A 15,410-nucleotide genomic window follows, 5' to 3' on the forward strand; every position below is an offset into this window, starting at 1 on the left:
CATCATCCGTCATCTGATTGTCTATCAAATACTACTCCAGCTCGTCTTATCATTCTGTACTTCGGCGATCTACTCCTAGCCCCATCTCCCTCTCCCTTTTCAAAGTTGACTTGCTGTATAATCCTTTCATATTCTCTGTACAAGATGAAAAAGGCAATCTGGAATGCGCAACAGCCCACCGAAACCAGCCAGTTGGTTGAATTCCTAGCAAATGGCAAGATAACTGACTGTGAACGAGAAAGCAAGGCACTGCAGGCGCTCAAATCGCAGATGGTCCGACTGTTCAAGGATGAACCGCAACAGGCCTACTGGGAAGACGCGTCAACCCTTTCCAAAGTCGTCACCGGGGCGGAATTCTGCGACATCGTTTTCGGGTTTTCGAATGCCATCGCAAAGGATAGCGCGAACGGATCGAGTGTGAAGTTGGGCTTGCTTAGGTGCTTTGCAAGTTGTCTTCGCCAGAAAAAGCATGAGATCTCGTATAACGGCGCGAAACTCGGAGTAGCCCTGGATGGCCTGAACAAGCATCTCACCGGAGCAGGTCGATGCGGCGACCTCGACACTGAATACCATCTAGTCAGCACGATTGGCATGCTGCTGGATGCAATGGTGGACATGGAGATCACCGAGATCGACAGAGAGTCGTTGCACGAGCCACTGAGGAAGAAACTTCATGGCTTGTCGGGCAGCAAGGAGCCACGCATAGCCCAGGCCGCGAGCTATGCCCTGCAGGCTCTGCGCAGGGTGCCCGATAATGAGGCCCCATGGGAAGCGTTCTTTAGACATAGTGGCACAGCCATCCAGGCTATAGCCACTATCGGCAGTGGTGTGGCCACATTGAACCCCCAGAAGTTCATTGAGGCTGGTCCTGACGTCCTGAAGTTGCTAGCCTTCTTCACTGACGTCGCAAAAGGCGGCATGGAGATCTGGGATACCCGAGAAGACCTCAAACAGATCATTGAGGCAATGGTTGATGTGTCGGCGCGACGAGGTTGGTACGATGCCCTTCGGCAGACTGTTTTGTTTATCCAGTCGGGAGCGTACAATGGGTTGAAGAAGGCCATGCCAGCACTGAACTGTTTGAACAAGGATATGTTTTGGTGTGGCCTGTATTCTCAGCTTGAAAGACAGTGGATCTCGGACGAGTCCTCAAGGGAGAGCATCGAGGAGTTCATTGAGTGGACTCTCGATCAACCATATTTGCACAAGATCCGGTCCAAGAAACAGCCTGTGAAAACCTGGATCGGATTGATTGCTGATTCGGTCGGTCGACCCCAATGGAAAGGGGTCGAGCCCACGAGAAGATGTTGCCTGCAATGCTTCTCTAGGTCGGACAAGAAGCCAGAGATCAAACTCAAGTCCATCCCCCAATCGAACGGTTCAGAAACGAATAGTGGTTCCAACCTGCTCAAAGAAGCCATGAGGCACTGCGCGGAAGCCCAGCTATTCTATGCAGATGCCACCGTTGCCCAATACTATATGAAGGAACAGCTGCTTGTCATCAAACGCCTGTCAGGAGATCCAGTGCCGATGGAGAGCTGTTATATCAACCTCTCACTGATTGAATGTCAGACGGAGAACGAAAAGCAGGGAGAAGAGTCTAGATTCTCACTGTCAACACGACTTCAAGCCGAAGGCCCAAACCTGGAGAAAGCAGTGCCTCTACAAGACCTGTTTAAGGAGAGAGCACTGCGAAGTGGTCGTTGCGAGAGACCTCGTCGTGTTCTGATCCGGGGTCGTGCCGGTGTGGGCAAAAGCACACTATGCAAAAAGATTACCCACGCGTTTCTCCACAACGATCTGTGGGCATCTTCCTACGATCGAATCATCTGGGTTCCGTTGCGAAAACTCAGAAACCATCTGACCTTCGAATGCTTTCTCGAGGGCGCTGTCTTCAAAAGTGCGCCGAGAAATGACAATGACGTTCTGTGTAGGGCATTGAGAGAAACCCTCGATGACCCTCAGAATACCCGAACCCTGTTTATATTCGATGGCCTGGATGAGATAATTGATGCCCAACCCAAACCGGATAGCAGCATGCTCATTGACGATCTGAAAGAAATTTTGAACCGGAAAGACGCCATTATTACGTCTCGACCACATGCCATATTTCCATCAAGACTTGATGCATACGACCTTGAGCTTGAGACGGTGGGATTCAGCGACGACCAGATATCCGATTATGTAGAGAGTTTCTTTTCCGATAGCGTCCAAAGATCGGAAGTAATGCGATTCATTGAATCACATTGGGAATTCAAGAGCCTACTACAAATCCCTATTCAACTGGATGCTTTCTGCTACACCTGGAACGAGTTTGCCATCCGAGAGAAGCCATTGACAACGATGACTGCTCTATACCAGGCCATCGAGATCAAGTTATGGCGCAAAGATATGGTTCGAATGAGCCGAACAGTCAATGGCGTGCTGTTGACCGAACACGAGGCTTCTAAAATTGGAGCTCTTGGACGGATCCACAAAGTGATGGGCAAGGAGATCGAATCCATTAGATCACTTGCATTCTTCGGGTTACACAACAACATCGCCGAATTCCGATGGGACGCTCGAGAGTCATTCGATTCACATAACGATGGATTCACTACGCTGGACGGGGTTTCCTTCATGCGCAGCTCGGACTCCGCCCTCGATCCCCGGGACCAAGACTACTACTTCATCCATCTATCCTTTCAAGAGTACTTCGCCGCGCATCATTTTGTGCATTGCTGGACCCTGGGCAAAAGCCTAGAGACCGTGGATCTGCAATCCGGGAAGGTGAACATCATCTCGCCGGCAGAATTCCTCAGCCAAGAAAAGTACAACGGACGCTACCACGTCATGTGGCGATTCGTTGCGGGAATTCTGGCCGGGGAGGGACAGGGACACCTGGTGAGGTTTTTGCAGCAGATCGCAGCAAAACCGCGCGATCTGCTGGGAAGTGCCCACTGCCGGATCCTCATGCATTGTTTCAACGAGATTAGTGGGGTCGACCCAGACGACGACTTGAGGCCACTCAGGGAAAACATGGAGGCCGAGCTATCGCAGATCTTCCTATTCGAAAGCAAAAAGTTACAGGGCCATGATGAATTAATCGGACATGAAATGGAGTTTCCTGAACACATCTTGTCGACCTTAATTGAACAAGGTGACCCATATCATCAGCACCGTGCTCTACGGACACTCTCACTGCGCTGTCACATATCCCCAGAGGTTTTAAACCAAGTGCTTTGCTTCGCCGACTCAAGAGAGCCTGGGCCGAAAGGGGACGCAGAGCAAATCGTTGTTAACAACCTGGGATTCTTTCCGGACGCCGTGGTTACCCGAATTCTTGGTTGCCCGAGATATATCCCCGGTTTCCAGTATCACCTGGCAACACATCGATCATTACCCGAGCAAACGTTGAGGGCAGCAATGTCCACATTCAAGAACAATAATCGAGCCGCGAGTACTCTGATTGGAAATCAACGTCGCCTCCCTCCCAGTATTGTTGACGACCTAGCTTCCTGTCTTACCCACAAGGATCCTAGTTATCGCCGACTGGCTATTGAATCATTGAAGGGAGAGTCCTTGTCCAACAAGGCCATCATCGGGGATATTGCAGCCAGAGTAGACGACCTGGATGATGATGTGAGAGTCGCAAGTTTGCGCACTCTTTCTCATCACTCCGATCTACCGCCCTCCATTTGTGATCTCATTGTGCCCAGAGCACTGATGAATTCCGTTCAGGATAAAGACGAGATGGCTTCAGCAATGGGTGTATTAGAAACCCAAGATATCCTGGCGCCTGAAGTGATTGAAAAAATGTGGCAAATGATTCATTGCGAAGAGAAGGAAATCTCGGAAAGGGCGATTAAAATCCTGCTGAAGAACGGCTCCATATCTCCAGACGCATGGATAAAAGAATTGAACAGATCCCAGTCCAAAGACGCCCTTGCAATTAACATAATCCGGGCTTTCTTCAGTCACAAGCTATCCCCACCCGAGGATATTCTGCATCGATGCGTTTCTATTGCGCAGTCTGTATCGTCAACTGCAAAGCTCGCAATTTCGGCTCTCGATAAATGCCAATCGCTGCCAGAGGATCTCTTGAATTCGTTGCTACACTGTACGGATTCTCCCCGATACCATCAGATCTTGCACGTCATTGGATCCCAAAAATCCTTGTCGGAAGATATTGTCAATCATATCGGCACCCGAATCAAAGATGAAAGGGATAAGCTCATGCGATGGCATCTGACAGGTGCTTTGGCCTCACAGCGGATGTTACCTGATGGAGTTCTCCAAATTATCGCCGATAACATTACGAAGAACGGTATTCTTGGGTTCGGGGCCAAAATACTGTACGAACAACAATGGCTAGCGCCTCACATGCTGGAGTCCGTGATGCCTTTTGTTCTTTCGCCGAGTTGGCCCGAGAGAGAGAACGCAATTCGGATATTGAAAAAACACGCGGACTTTAGAACACTTCTTCCACGCTTGGGGAAAGAATACTGGGTCGCTATCTTCCAATCGCTTGCACGCGAGCCCTTGGGCCAAGGCGATCCCTGGATTGTGAAGGGGGATTCCTTGCATGTTGTTTCGCGAAAACGGTCCTGGTCCGTCAAGATCGAGCAGCCCGAGCAACGTCAGAAATTGGAAGAGGCTCTTAAGGCTGTATATCAAGATATTCAAAATTCCTTGGGTCCTTCTTGGAATAGGCTTGGATTCGGGGCTGTGGAGTGGGAGAGCTTTCTTTGAATCTCAGTATTGCGGCTTTATTTAATTCTAAAGATTCGTCCCAATCTCCGTAAACACATTCTTAGCGTACAAGAAAAGAAGGCTCTCGTGCTTTCACCCGGATGAGAGTCAGACGGTGCTGATAAATGATTGAGGATAAGAATATAACTGTAGAGGACCATTGGTCTCACATGAACCGTGATAAAACCTTGAATGAAATCCCAGCTACCGCTCAAATGACACCAGCTTTGGCCACCCAGAAGATGTAAAGCTGATCAAAAACCAAGGCATCGTGACAATAACCGGCTTTCTACTACGGCCCATTCAGGTCTTGGATTTGATGACGCCTGTCAGCGTCAGTGCTCCCCGGGTCACCAGCTTGTTATGACGCTATAAATTCTAGAAGATAGGTAGGAGACTGGACATCGAAAAGAACTAATTAATCACATCACGCAGGCAGTAAATTACCAAATGCCAGAAATATGTGGACTCTCTGACTCTTCTATTGCAGTTCTTAATTCACGCCATATATCTTGATTGCTTTATATCATTACCCTTTCATGCCCCTGATTCATTGACAGAATAAACCAGGTATAAACATACCGGGATAGGTCCCGTAGAAACCATTCAAAGACAAACGTTCTCATAGCTGAGCACAAAGCCTCTTTGTATTAGTTAATAAGCTTAAGGATTGTTCCGACAAAGGAAGAGTAGATCTTTGTGTGCAAAATCCCACTTCATTGTTTAATATGCTAACTCCCTTACAGAATTGTGGATCTCTGACCTGGTATTTCCTACCGTGAAGATATAAATAGAGCCTTAAATACACTTCAAACGAGCATATCTATCCTCTGTTTATCTTTGCTGACCCATTACCGCGGAACCTACTACATCTGCTTTCGAACGCTACTACTCGCTCTTAAAGCTAAACAACCAAAATGAGCGAAAGAATTACTCTGCTGTGGCTGACTATTGAGGTGCATGTTCGTTGTCGCACCAAAATTCAACTGTATGACTATTTTCTGCAGGCTCTGGAACAGGATGAGTTCACAGTCACGGACGACCTATTTGAACTCACCGACCGAAATATTGTTGACGTTGCTCACGAGCATATCCTTGAAATCCTAGGGAGAGATGATATCCCCTTCGCCCAACAATGGGACACTATTCGACAGACGGCCAAAGATAAAGTCCAGCAGCTCAAGGAAATCGAAGAGCGTCGACTTGGGCCTCCGCCATACGAACCGTCTCAATCGCCGCCCCCATATCAACCGTCTCAATCGCCGCCCCCATATCAACCGTCTCAATCGCCTCCCCCATATCAACCATCTCAATCGCCTCCCCCATACCAACGTCGCACAGAAGGAGAGTGAATGATAGGTACCATGACACCCACTTGAATCGTTAATCGCCGATCAAGTCGGAGTTTTTGTAATGTGAATTGCTTGAAAGGTTGTGTTGATTTGTTTTCAGGATTGGCTGTATAAGTTCAAGATGCAATGTTGGAGTTGTAATCTTCATTTTCGTTAACTTATCAGTGGCATATGAAATAGAGTTGTTGAAACTACTGATTGTTCTAAACTCAAATTGATACATTGATTATGTTTTGATTGAAATTAAAATTTAAAACCTCCTTCAGGCGGACTTCGACTGGCGCTCAGTCCATCCCAATCTTAAATATAAGTAAAGCCTTTCTTAATACATACTCTTATGACCAGATTATATAATGTGGGATTACGCGGTGCAATGAGTAGTTGGTTTCAGGGATCAATTCAATTTATTCATGATCAACGAGGTGCATCTAAGGTCCATCTATATGAAAGAAATGGATGCATTTATACTGCACCACGTGGGATGGGACCCTCCGGTAGGCCTTCAGCAATTCCGTCTCGTAATACACGCTGATTAATATCTTCATAAAAACAACGGAGGCCTCGGAAGACATCAATACTGGAACCATCATCCTGATTTACCTGGCGGGTATTAATAGATAGATCTGTCACTTCTAGATGATATGATATGAAAAATCTCACTGACGTTCATTGATATGAACCCTTGATGTACGAATAATATCAGTTGAAATTAGCCGATGCGCAGTCCAAAGACAAGCTAGTATACATCGATGAGCCTTCACTTTAACACGCTGGGCTAAATTCTGCCAACACCCTATTTCCGATTGAGCCTGTTGACTTTCGTAGCATGATCGTAAATAAGCTTCTTCGCTTCCTCGCTAAAAAGAATAGTCAGCATTGATCCAGCGCAGAGCATCAGGGAACGAACTCATCAAGGAAGATCGTGAAGCCGTCGTCGTGATTCCGCCCATAAGAATACCCCGAGTATCCATACTGCCAGTACATATCCGACATCCTCTCCTCGACGCTAATGCGCTGCCATCCGCCCACAGCCTCCAGACGAGTGATATTCGAAACAGTCCCCAGATTCGACATGCGTGCTTCCGGCGTGAGCCATCCTACTCCCGCCGTTAGACCATTCCACGATCATCTCAGACGGAGCAGACAAACATACCGTACTCCTCATGCACCACCGGCTTCTTCGCCCGGCGCATCGACTTCGCATGGTCCCGAATCCACTGATCTGTCCACTTCACCGTCTTCGTCCACCAGTCCGGATAGGAGTGGAACGTGCCGAAGTCGATGTTCTTGAGGCGCAGCTCCGCGTCGAAGTCGCCCCCGTCGGACCCGTTATACGCCCAGTCGTCTGAGTCCCGGTTGAATCCTCCCTCTCCACCCCAGGTTACCAGGTGATACGGGTCCAGCTTCTTGATGTACGTGCTCATCTCGTCGATCCACCCCGTCAGCAGCTCCGGACTGCACTCGTCGCTTGCCGGCAGGTTGCGCACGCCGTCCGCGCCGCAGCGCGGCTCGTTCGCTAGCTCCCAGGCCATGATGACGTTGGAGTCTCTGTAACGCGTCACCATCTCTTTGACGTATCGCTTGTACGCGGCCTTGATCTGCGGCAGACGGTAGAACTAGAATCGAACAAACAGCCTGCGTCAGTTCACCACCAACAACCGGAAGAGAGTTCACTCACATCATCATGATACCTCCCGCCCAGATTCACCGTGTAAACATCCATCCCTCCGTAATCGGCCCAGTTGTTCGTCAGCGCCACAACCAACTTAATGCCCACTTTCTTCGCGGCATTGACCACCTTGTCGAACGGCTCCAGGTCGATCGTCGACGTGCCGTTCGCCCACCACTGGAACACGATCTCCGTGTCTCCGGCCCCTTCGCCGCCGTAGTCTGGTAGGCCTCCGGTGACGTGCGTGCGGTTCTTGTCGTTGAAGCCCCAGGTGCGGAAGGCCTTGAGTCCGGCGTCTTTAGCGGCTGCGAGGCCGACTTCGACATCGTTTTGGTTCTGTGCTGTTAGCGTCCCGGCTGGAAGCATATCGTGATCTGAGAACTGGAGAGAAAACGCACATTGTTAAAGGGGAAGTAATACGCATTGCTGCCGGCGAAGTAGAAGTCCTTGCCGTCTAGTTCGAACTTGGTTCCTGATGTTGTTACGAAGCCCGCGGGAGCTCTGGGACGGGCTGTCGCCCCTGTGGCCAGAAGGCCGAGGAAAAGGAATTTGGATAAGTCAAGAAGCATTGTGTTGCGGCACTGCCAATGTCTGTTTTACTTGAGCTGGTGGAGTTTATGGAATATTTATGTCGATCCGGAGCCTTCATTTCGCACGGAGAAATCCCCGCCTTGGCTGTTTGCTTCTCCGCACCGGATTTGGAGCAATTAATTTGGCAGACATATGGTTCGATGTCTGCAGGATGGAGAATAGATTGATTGTTTGGACAGTCTTGGTGCTAATTTCACAATGTATTCTTGACAAAGCCATTGACGCTATTGATGTGTGCCGAGCTGCAGTGTGCGATTAATACTTCCTCCTGAGACACGGCTGAGTAGTATATCGGATTCAAGTCCAAGCGGTCGCTTCACTGAAACTTAGTAGACACGTCTGATCCTTCGGACGAGAGGCAATAATCTGGTCATCAATCGACATGTCGCCCTTCATCTCCTCCGAGACCGTAGTGGTGAACTTGCTGTAGAGTTCACGTAGGAGGGTCTTCATTTCAACCACGGCGAGACTAGAGATCATTAGCACTACAGTCCACATCCAATAGAAAGTAGAAAAGGGAAAGAAAAACATACTTCCTACCAATACACCCTCTCCCACCGGCCGCAAACGCAAAGAACAGTCGGTTCCTCTCCAACTCCCCCTCCTGCTCCAGCCACCTCTCTGGCCAATATTCCTCCGCATGGGGAAACACGCCCTCATTAAGCCGATGCACGGAGTATGCTTGACAGCTGACAATCTCGCCTGCGGGAAGAGTATATCCTGCGATCGTTCGGCCGTTCAGCGGTACATATCGAGGAAGGCTCATAGGGATCGGAGCGAACAGTCTGAGTCCCTCTTTAATCACCGCGTCTAAGTACGGTAGCTCGTCAGTCTTCTTATCAAGGTTTTGACGAGCCTCGTGGCGGAGCTTCTCCTGGATACGTCGCGACCGAGGCAGCGACAACTCATGCATTAGGAAACACAGACTGTCGCCCGTGGTCTCAATACCCGCAGCCATATGGTCCATGCATTCGGCGGCCATCTGGACACGCTCCAGATCTGCGGATTTGCTCTGCAGCTTGGATAACAGGGAGGAGTCGTGCGGTTGGGAATTGAGAGTTCGATCGAGCACGAATTCTTGAGATAGGAGCATTTTGCGTGGTTGGTAGAAGGTCAGAATGGTGTTGAGCCAGGGCCAGTAGTGCTGGATGACTCGCTCTAGAAGGGTTTAGCCAGGGTGGGACTTTGGGAGTGTTAAGATCTTACGTTTTAGGCTGTCGTGGTGAGATAGTTCTTCCATTAGCACCACGTCTTTTTCATTCAGGGTTTGAGTTCCCCCGGGGTTGAAGAGGAAGTGCGATGCGCAGTCCAGTGCGTAGCAGTGCAATGTTCCCTGTATCGCGTCAGTCAACATATCTTCAAGGGCTATGGTGATGACGATACTCACATAGATATCGAGGTGGCCGCCAATTGACGCTCGGCATTTAGCCACGACCTGTGCTGCACGCTGTCGGATTCCATCCATCACGGGTGAGCTCACAATGTTGGTCATGGCGTAGCGGTCTGCAAAAAGCCTTCGGCGCTGGGAATGCTATACAGTTGTTAGCGAGCCGAGTAATCATTGGTCTGGACGGATGACCAACATCGTGTTTATTCAGAGTCGAGAACATTGTTCTATTGTCTGAGTTAGCTCTGCTATTTCCCTAGTTGAGATGTCATACCGATGATTATACTGCCTGAAAAGACCATAGAACTCCGTCTTATCATAGCCACTCCCCCCACTTTGGTAGATCTCCTTGACGCCGTCCAGGTTGGAAAAGGAGACTTCGTTTGGGGCCAGCCGAACCACCGTACCATAGGCCTTGTGTAGATTATGGATCCAGAGACGGCGATTACGAGTGAATTCATGGTACTTGAGCACCAGACTGGTGAGCTTGGTATACCATGGTCCAGGGACTGCGGTGCGATGGACCCGAAGAGTGCGGAAGAACAAAGAGAGGACGGCGAGCAGAGACAAGAGGTAGAGTGCCAGCATTATGGAATATGTAACTCATTAGAAGAAACTAACGACACTTCTCTGGGGAGAACCTGGTCTTTATATTGAGGAAACCTCGGATTCTTTGATTATCTCGAGCATCATGCACTAGTCCCGATCCGGTAAGTCGAGGAGATCGGCTTATCGTGCATCCTCCACCAGTCCAGCCTGCACTAGGAGCTGATTTACCGGCCATTGAGCTGCGGAGGATTACTTCCCCGGCATCTTCTCCAACCGCTTCTCCTCAAAATCTAACTGACGCTCTCTCATCACGGTCGCGTCATGAAAAAGATGTCAACAAGTCCAACAAAGACAAATCCACCGCCGTGGCCTCCGATCGTCCGTCTCTTGTCCCAATTAATCATCTTCAAAGAATGAACGGACTATCAAGTGTCGAAACAGACTCAACGAAAGGCGAATACTGTGGTCGAGCCCATTCTTGTCCGTTAACTGCCTACCATCAATTTCCACCAAATTCCAACTGACCTACTAGTGTGAGTAGTAGGCTACTACTCACCGGCTCTTGTTATATTATCCGGTATCCCATCACCCAAGATCCAGGCTGTTAAGCCACATTTCGCTACTATTACATCTATGAGCAGATTGTCTCAATGGCCTGTTGTTCTCGCTCTTAGACACTCGGTAATGGCCTTCACAGCTCTCATCGCTCGACTCTTGCATGGAATCTTGCCTAATTCGTGCTGGAAGCTATGATACTGGATTTCTTCGACCTGCTCTTCACTCCTGCGTCATGGTTTGGAGAGGAGACTGCGTTGCGTACCCAGTCTGCTTTATTCAACCCCTGTCACTGCGCGATGTACTCGGGAAAAGTCGATTCCTCCTGGTGCGTTCCCGTCAACGGCAACGGATTATTTTTCTCATGTCCGCCAGGCCCCATATTCCTGCCATTGGCCATGGGGAAGATGGCACGAGTTAATTCAAGCCCTGGTAGTGGTGACAGGCCTCGCAGTCCTGGGTTAATATCTATTGCAGACGTCTGGGAGAGGATAGGTTCCACCGGGATGTCTACACTGAATTTTAAACCGGAAATGAACCCATTCTTCACGCAATTGACTCTGCCGTGAATGTGATATTGCTAACGACCAGATACACTACTGGATGAGTCCATAGCACTATTGTGTGAAAAAGTTGATCGACGACTTGGCCATTCTCAGTCGCCACCCTTGAGCCCAACGGACCAGAATGAAAACTTTCCAGAGGATCTGCATGAAATACCCTCGAAGCTAGCCAATGTCTCGAGCACCTGGGCGACTGTCAACAGCCGGACCTATTCGCAACCGTCTCAATTCTGATTTTCACTTCCATCCGGATCCAGTCCAGCGGGAAACCCGCCGGCAATCATGAATCATGTCTCCACCGGACTCGTCTCGAGGTACCCACCGCGCACATCTTCAACTTTATACACCGATTCCAACTCATAACTTGACGTCATGCCCCGGTGATTACCAATCCTCTGCTGTTTTTGAGACCTCAAAAACGGGGACACCCCTGTACAGGCCAGACATTGAACCCTCTCTATTGGCCTTTTACAATCTCATACCCTGCACCGAAGCACCCGCAATGAAAGAAATCATTAACCTCGCCGGTCCAACGGTGAACCTCATCGACAGTTCCATCCCTGAGCCCAACGATGACCAAGTCCTGATTAAGGTCGTCGTCAGCGGCTCGAACCCGAAAGATTGGAAATGTCCGGATCTAGCGGAGATTCCTGATAGTTTTATTCTGAAGTTGTATCCTCATCTAAGCGAGGGGGTCAACCAAGGAGATGATATCGCCGGGGTGGTGGAGAAGGTTGGGAAGAATGTGTATGAGTTTAAGGTATTTCATTCTGCTCGCGTTCAGAAATCCCCTTGGTGGTGGAATCCGGATGCTAACGACATCTATAGCCTGGAGACCGCGTCGGGGCCTTTCACGAAATGATCGCCCCGGGGGGATCCTACGCTGAATACGCCCTTGCTTACGAGCATACGACGTTCCATCTTCCTGCGAAGACGTCGTTTGAAGGTGCGAAACCCTTCTCACCAAGTCAACTTCCCCAGACCAGAAGAACAGAAAGACTAACCCCCCACAGAAGCTGCAACCATTCCCCTCGCTGGCCTAACCGCCGTCATCGCACTGTACCACCACCTCGGCCTCCCGTTCCCGTGGAAGCCCGCGCAGAGCACCATCCCCTGCGTCGTGTACGGCGGCAGCACGGCCGTCGGCGCCTTCGCCATCAAACTCCTGCGCCGGAGTAACGTGCACCCGATCATTGCGGTAGCAGGCAAGGGAGCCCCGTACGTCGAGCAGCTGCTAGACCGCAGCAAGGGCGACACGATCATCGATTACCGCGGAGGATCTGAGCAAACGATCCAGGGCATTCGCGACGCCCTAGGCGGAAAGGAACTCCACCATGTCCTCGACACCGTCGTGAACGAACAGACGACGCAGATCCTGAAATCGGTCATCGCGGCTGGCGGGAACGTCAACGCCGTTCTTGCAGGAGACCGAGACGTCTCTCCCGGCGTGGCGACGAATACGGTCGTGTCAGGCGCGCATGAGGTCGGTGGGGACAATGACTGTCGCGAGCTTTGCTATTTGTTCTGTCGGTGGTTTTCGAGGGAGTTGCAGCACGGGTTGAAGGGGGAAAGAGATGCGTTTTCGGGTCATCCGTATGAGGTGAGGCCTGGGGGGTTGCAGGGGGTGAGAGATGCGCTGCAGGATTTGAAGGATAATAAGGCTTCGGCGGTTAAGTATGTGTTTCGCATTGCGGAGACACCGGGGTTGTAAGTTCGATTGGAAGGGGTGTTCTATGTAATTTTATATTGTAGATGGTGGTTAGAATCCATGTACAGTACGTGATTTAGTTCTTTTCCTCCCTGAAGGATCCATAGTCCGCACATCATCAGATATTATATTCTTGACGAATATCTAATCCTCCACCGCTACAGCTAAGCATGATAAATATAAAGCTACACCTCTCGCCGACCACTATGTTCCGCCACATCAACCACATACTTCTCAAACCCGCGACTCGACACCCTCCTCTCAAACAGAATATCCAGCTCCTCGAACGTCCGTCCCTTCGTCTCAGGGAGACAAAAGAAGCAATAAACCGTACACAGCAGACTCAGACCCGAGAACAAAAACCCAAGCTTTCCGCGCCAGTTGCCCTCGTCCTCGTTCATCGCGTAGGGGATAACCACCGAGAAGACCAGCGACATGATATGGCAGGTCACAGTGGCCAAGGCGATAGTCACGCTGCGCAGCTTCGCAGAGGAGACCTCAGCCAGCAGCACGAAGCAGAACGGACCGACGGTGAGGTCGTAGATGAAGTTGCAGACGAGGATGAGCGCGCACTGGGCCCAGACGGGGGCGGTGGTGCTTGTTCTGGGGGCGAGATCTAGGGCGCCGATGACGAAGAGGGCGATGGTCAGGCCGGCGCAGCCCCAGAGGTAAGCTGCTCGACGGCCGACGTACGAGAGCAGTGGCCAAGCGATGCAGGTGCCCAGGAAGCCGATGGCGGTTAGGCCGACGTTCATGGAGAAGGCGTTGGAGTTGTTCAGCCCGGCCATCTCGAAGAAGTAGACGGCGTAGTTGATGAAGAGGATGTTGCCTGTGAAGGCCTGCATGTCGTAGGCCATGACGCAGATGACTAGTCGACGGAGGTTAGGCCCCCGGAAGCAGGTCAGATAGCTCATGCGAAGGCTCAGCTTCTCTGTGCTCTGTTGGAAGACGTCTTCCAGCCGCAAGGTCTCCCGTATATGAGCCAGTTTGAGGCTCACGTCGACGCCAGGTGTGGCTAGTCGGCGTAAAGACTTCTCGGCGGCCTCGTAGCGGCCTTTCTTGCAGAGCCAGAACGGGGGATCCGGGCAGAAGTAGATGAATGCCAGGATCACGACGGGGAGGATCCACTGCGTGGCGATGGGGATACGGTACGCGAAGCTGTTGTCCAGACTATCTGTGCCTTTGAGAATCCCTGACGCGATGAGCTGCCCGACGACAAATCCCAAGTTGGTCATAGACGCAGCGAAACCACGCAGAGAGAGTGGCGTCACCTCGCCCACGTACGCGGAGGCGCAAATGGGATAGAAGGCGATGGTGATGCCGTTGAGGAGCTCACCGACAAACAGTTGAGGGGAGGAGCTACTGAAGAACTGGATGAAGAGAATCGCAATCGAGAGCGACGAGCAGATGGTCATCATCAGACGCGGCCCTAGACGGTCGTAGGCCCAGCCAGACAGTAGGGCGCCGACGATGCCTCCGAGGGGATTCGCATAATTGAAGGCCGATACCCAACGCGCTGGCACGACGTAGTTTCCTTTGTATTCATAGCCAAAAGTTCTTTTGAATGGCTCGAGACCGACTAAGGAGCCGACAATGCCGCCGTCCTGGAGTCTACATTAGATCTGGTGATGAGAGAAGAAGAAGATGTTTACCTACCATGCCTTTGAGAATAGTGGCCTTGAAATAGAGTCAGCACTCAAAACGATAGCACGAGTATAGCAGAGAAATACCAGGTTGATGAACATTGACCACACCACAGCCGGCCAGTACAGACCCATCGCATCCCAGAATCCAAGCGAATGCTCATACTCCGTGAACTGGAGACTCTTCTCCGCTTCTTCAGTGATCGACTCCGACGCGGATTTCGAGTGGACCGAAGTTCCATCCTTCTGGGCTCCTGATTCCATGGTGAGGGTTGCAATCAAGACGATATGACTTCAAACAACAATTCCCTCGGCCAGGGAGAGACTTAAATACCCAGGCATTTCCATGCCAGCACAAGACAAACCCCGAGATATTCGTGCCTAGATAGCCACCCCAGTCTAGCTGATAAGCTCATCCTGTCAGAACGAGGCGGTTTATCATCCTGGTCGTCGCGAAGGATCGCGCCTTTCCCTGACAGGCAAGTCGAACAGTCGTGCAGGCTAAAGGGTTAACGCCTTGGCTGTTTCCCCGCAGAATCCTGGTCAATAATGCCATTGACTATCGAAGGTAGATTGATGCATCCTCGTTCCTTTGAATGGAGGAAGGTCCAAACGAGAAGCCTCAGATATAAATACGCCATTCCAATACCCTTCCACCCCGC

At 50.6% G+C, this 15,410-nt stretch overlaps 6 protein-coding genes across 6 annotated transcripts; 3 read left to right on the plus strand and 3 right to left on the minus strand.

Moving 5' to 3' along the window:
- Positions 1-144: 144 nt before the first annotated feature.
- On the plus strand, positions 145-4,731 carry P170DRAFT_511962 (uncharacterized protein; the record flags this gene model as incomplete). The annotated part of the gene is made up of 1 exon (XM_024854942.1): positions 145-4,731. The coding sequence occupies one exon, from the start codon at positions 145-147 to the stop codon at positions 4,729-4,731; it is 4,587 nt and encodes a 1,528-aa protein (XP_024702643.1).
- Positions 4,732-5,648: 917 nt separating this feature from the next.
- On the plus strand, positions 5,649-6,083 carry P170DRAFT_478193 (uncharacterized protein; the record flags this gene model as incomplete). Its single annotated transcript, XM_024853534.1, has 1 exon — positions 5,649-6,083. One exon carries the CDS (start codon positions 5,649-5,651, stop codon positions 6,081-6,083), a length of 435 nt encoding a protein of 144 aa, XP_024702644.1.
- A 793-nt stretch (positions 6,084-6,876) lies between these two features.
- Positions 6,877-8,321, minus strand: P170DRAFT_511963 (glycoside hydrolase 5 family protein; the record flags this gene model as incomplete). The annotated part of the gene is made up of 5 exons (XM_024854943.1): positions 6,877-6,940; positions 6,991-7,180; positions 7,237-7,699; positions 7,762-8,088; positions 8,151-8,321. 5 exons carry the CDS (start codon positions 8,319-8,321, stop codon positions 6,877-6,879), a joined length of 1,215 nt encoding a protein of 404 aa, XP_024702645.1.
- Positions 8,322-8,571: 250 nt separating this feature from the next.
- P170DRAFT_466626 (cytochrome P450) lies at positions 8,572-10,323 on the minus strand. Its single transcript, XM_024852431.1, has 6 exons — positions 10,005-10,323; positions 9,927-9,957; positions 9,731-9,874; positions 9,550-9,676; positions 8,877-9,501; positions 8,572-8,812 (listed from the first exon to the last, which is right to left on the minus strand). Exons 1-6 carry the CDS (start codon positions 10,316-10,318, stop codon positions 8,641-8,643), a joined length of 1,413 nt encoding a protein of 470 aa, XP_024702646.1. The 5' UTR covers positions 10,319-10,323; the 3' UTR covers positions 8,572-8,640.
- Positions 10,324-11,899: 1,576 nt separating this feature from the next.
- P170DRAFT_388852 (zinc-binding alcohol dehydrogenase family protein) lies at positions 11,900-13,102 on the plus strand (the record flags this gene model as incomplete). The annotated part of the gene is made up of 3 exons (XM_024845852.1): positions 11,900-12,157; positions 12,226-12,343; positions 12,411-13,102. Coding segments are annotated over 3 exons (1,068 nt in total), but the record flags the coding sequence as incomplete, so codon positions are not given.
- Positions 13,103-13,290: 188 nt separating this feature from the next.
- Positions 13,291-15,012, minus strand: P170DRAFT_362244 (sugar transporter; the record flags this gene model as incomplete). The annotated part of the gene is made up of 3 exons (XM_024844518.1): positions 13,291-14,709; positions 14,762-14,782; positions 14,836-15,012. 3 exons carry the CDS (start codon positions 15,010-15,012, stop codon positions 13,291-13,293), a joined length of 1,617 nt encoding a protein of 538 aa, XP_024702648.1.
- Between the last annotated feature and the right edge of the window lie 398 nt (positions 15,013-15,410).

Source organism: Aspergillus steynii, assembly GCF_002849105.1.
Source record: "Aspergillus steynii IBT 23096 chromosome Unknown P170scaffold_6, whole genome shotgun sequence".
Lineage (NCBI taxonomy): Eukaryota > Fungi > Ascomycota > Eurotiomycetes > Eurotiales > Aspergillaceae > Aspergillus > Aspergillus steynii.

Bases quoted from the DNA above. Each gene is read 5' to 3' on its own strand.
- P170DRAFT_466626 (XM_024852431.1), bottom strand. From the start codon at position 10,318: ATGCTGGCACTCTACCTCTTGTCTCTGCTCGCCGTCCTCTCTTTGTTC. The intron at 9,677-9,730 runs GTGAGTATCGTC...GACGCGATACAG, and splicing joins GCGGCCACCTCGATATCTAT to GGAACATTGCACTGCTACGC. The intron at 8,813-8,876 runs GTATGTTTTTCT...AATGATCTCTAG, and splicing joins AGAGGGTGTATTGGTAGGAA to TCTCGCCGTGGTTGAAATGA.